Genomic DNA, 1,187 nt, shown 5'->3' with positions numbered 1-1,187 from the left:
ATATATATATATAATACATAGAAATTCTTCTGTAAGATAATCCTTACTTATTCACATGACTGACTTTAATAACCAACTAGGAAACTTCGTACCATCTACCTAGTTCCTGTTCACAGATCTCTTTAATAATACCAAAAAGAAAAATAACAAAAATAAAAAGGAAGAAGGAAAATATTTAAAAAAAAACTTCAAACAAAAATAAATATAAATATATATATATACAAGATTATTATTTATTGTTCATTTTCCATTGAATAATTCTAATTCACATTGATCAATTTTAATTTATAATTATCTTCATCTGTACTTTAAGGATAAAAAAGAAAAAAGAGTAATAAATTGTATCCAACGATTTAAAATCATCGTAATTTAAAAATTAACTCGAAAATATATCGTTAAAAAGTACAATCGTTCTTAGAATATTACGAGTAAATCGTATAATCTCGTAAGATTTTATCAAGCGTGTATCAACACACACGCCTTAACATAGCAATTTCCCACCAACTTTTCCTTCATAGTGAACGAAGTCTGATGAGGTCTTTCCTGCTGCTTGCTTTGCCCTAATAACCGAAGAATTTACAATAATATATCGTGTTTTTTTCTTCTTTTTTTCACATTTTCAATCCAAAGAGGATCACGCCAACCCGTTCCCCTTTATTTCATTTACAAAATTAAATTCGAAAACAAAATTAATTTCTCTTATTTCTTTCATTTTTCTTTTTACATACGACACCACCTTGACCAAATAATAAAACAAATACATGTTAACAAATCAATAGGTAATTCGAATAAAATATAATACGTAATTATTTTCAGGCAAGGTTAATTCGTTATTTGGCGTTTGTGAATCATTGATGCCATTGGTTTACGGGCCCATGTACAGTTCTATTTATGCAACGACCATGAACACATTTCCGGGAGCGTTTTTCATAGTCGGTGGTTGCATGACTATACCAGCTGTTTTCGGTTTCTTGTAAGTTTTTATTTTATTATTATTATCTTTTTCTGTTTCTTTTTTGGTTACTTTTTTCTACTTCAATCATTCTTTCATCATCAATTTCTCTTTTTTTTCTATTTTTTTTTTTTATATTAATTTGATAAATAAAACTTTAAAAAATATTATATTATGAGAGTATATTATATATATTGTTATATATTATATATATATATATATAACAGTATATATA

General features: G+C 25.9%; 1 protein-coding gene across 1 annotated transcript in view; it reads left to right on the top strand.

The window, feature by feature from the left end:
- Window positions 1–816: 816 nt before the first annotated feature.
- Window positions 817–1,187, top strand: part of LOC106792153 — a gene marked incomplete at its 5' end in the record, with an annotated part of 3,165 nt that continues 2,794 nt past the window's right edge. Inside the window, 1 exon segment of the mRNA XM_014758353.1 lies at window positions 817–973. Within this exon segment, the coding sequence (XP_014613839.1) occupies window positions 817–973 (157 nt within the window).

Source organism: Polistes canadensis, unplaced genomic scaffold (assembly GCF_001313835.1).
Source record: "Polistes canadensis isolate GaletaPanama2010 unplaced genomic scaffold, ASM131383v1 scaffold_383, whole genome shotgun sequence".
NCBI classification, from domain to species: Eukaryota; Metazoa; Arthropoda; class Insecta; order Hymenoptera; family Vespidae; genus Polistes; species Polistes canadensis.
Note: the sequence above shows the minus strand (reverse complement) of the source record. Positions and strands in the feature narration are given on the sequence as shown.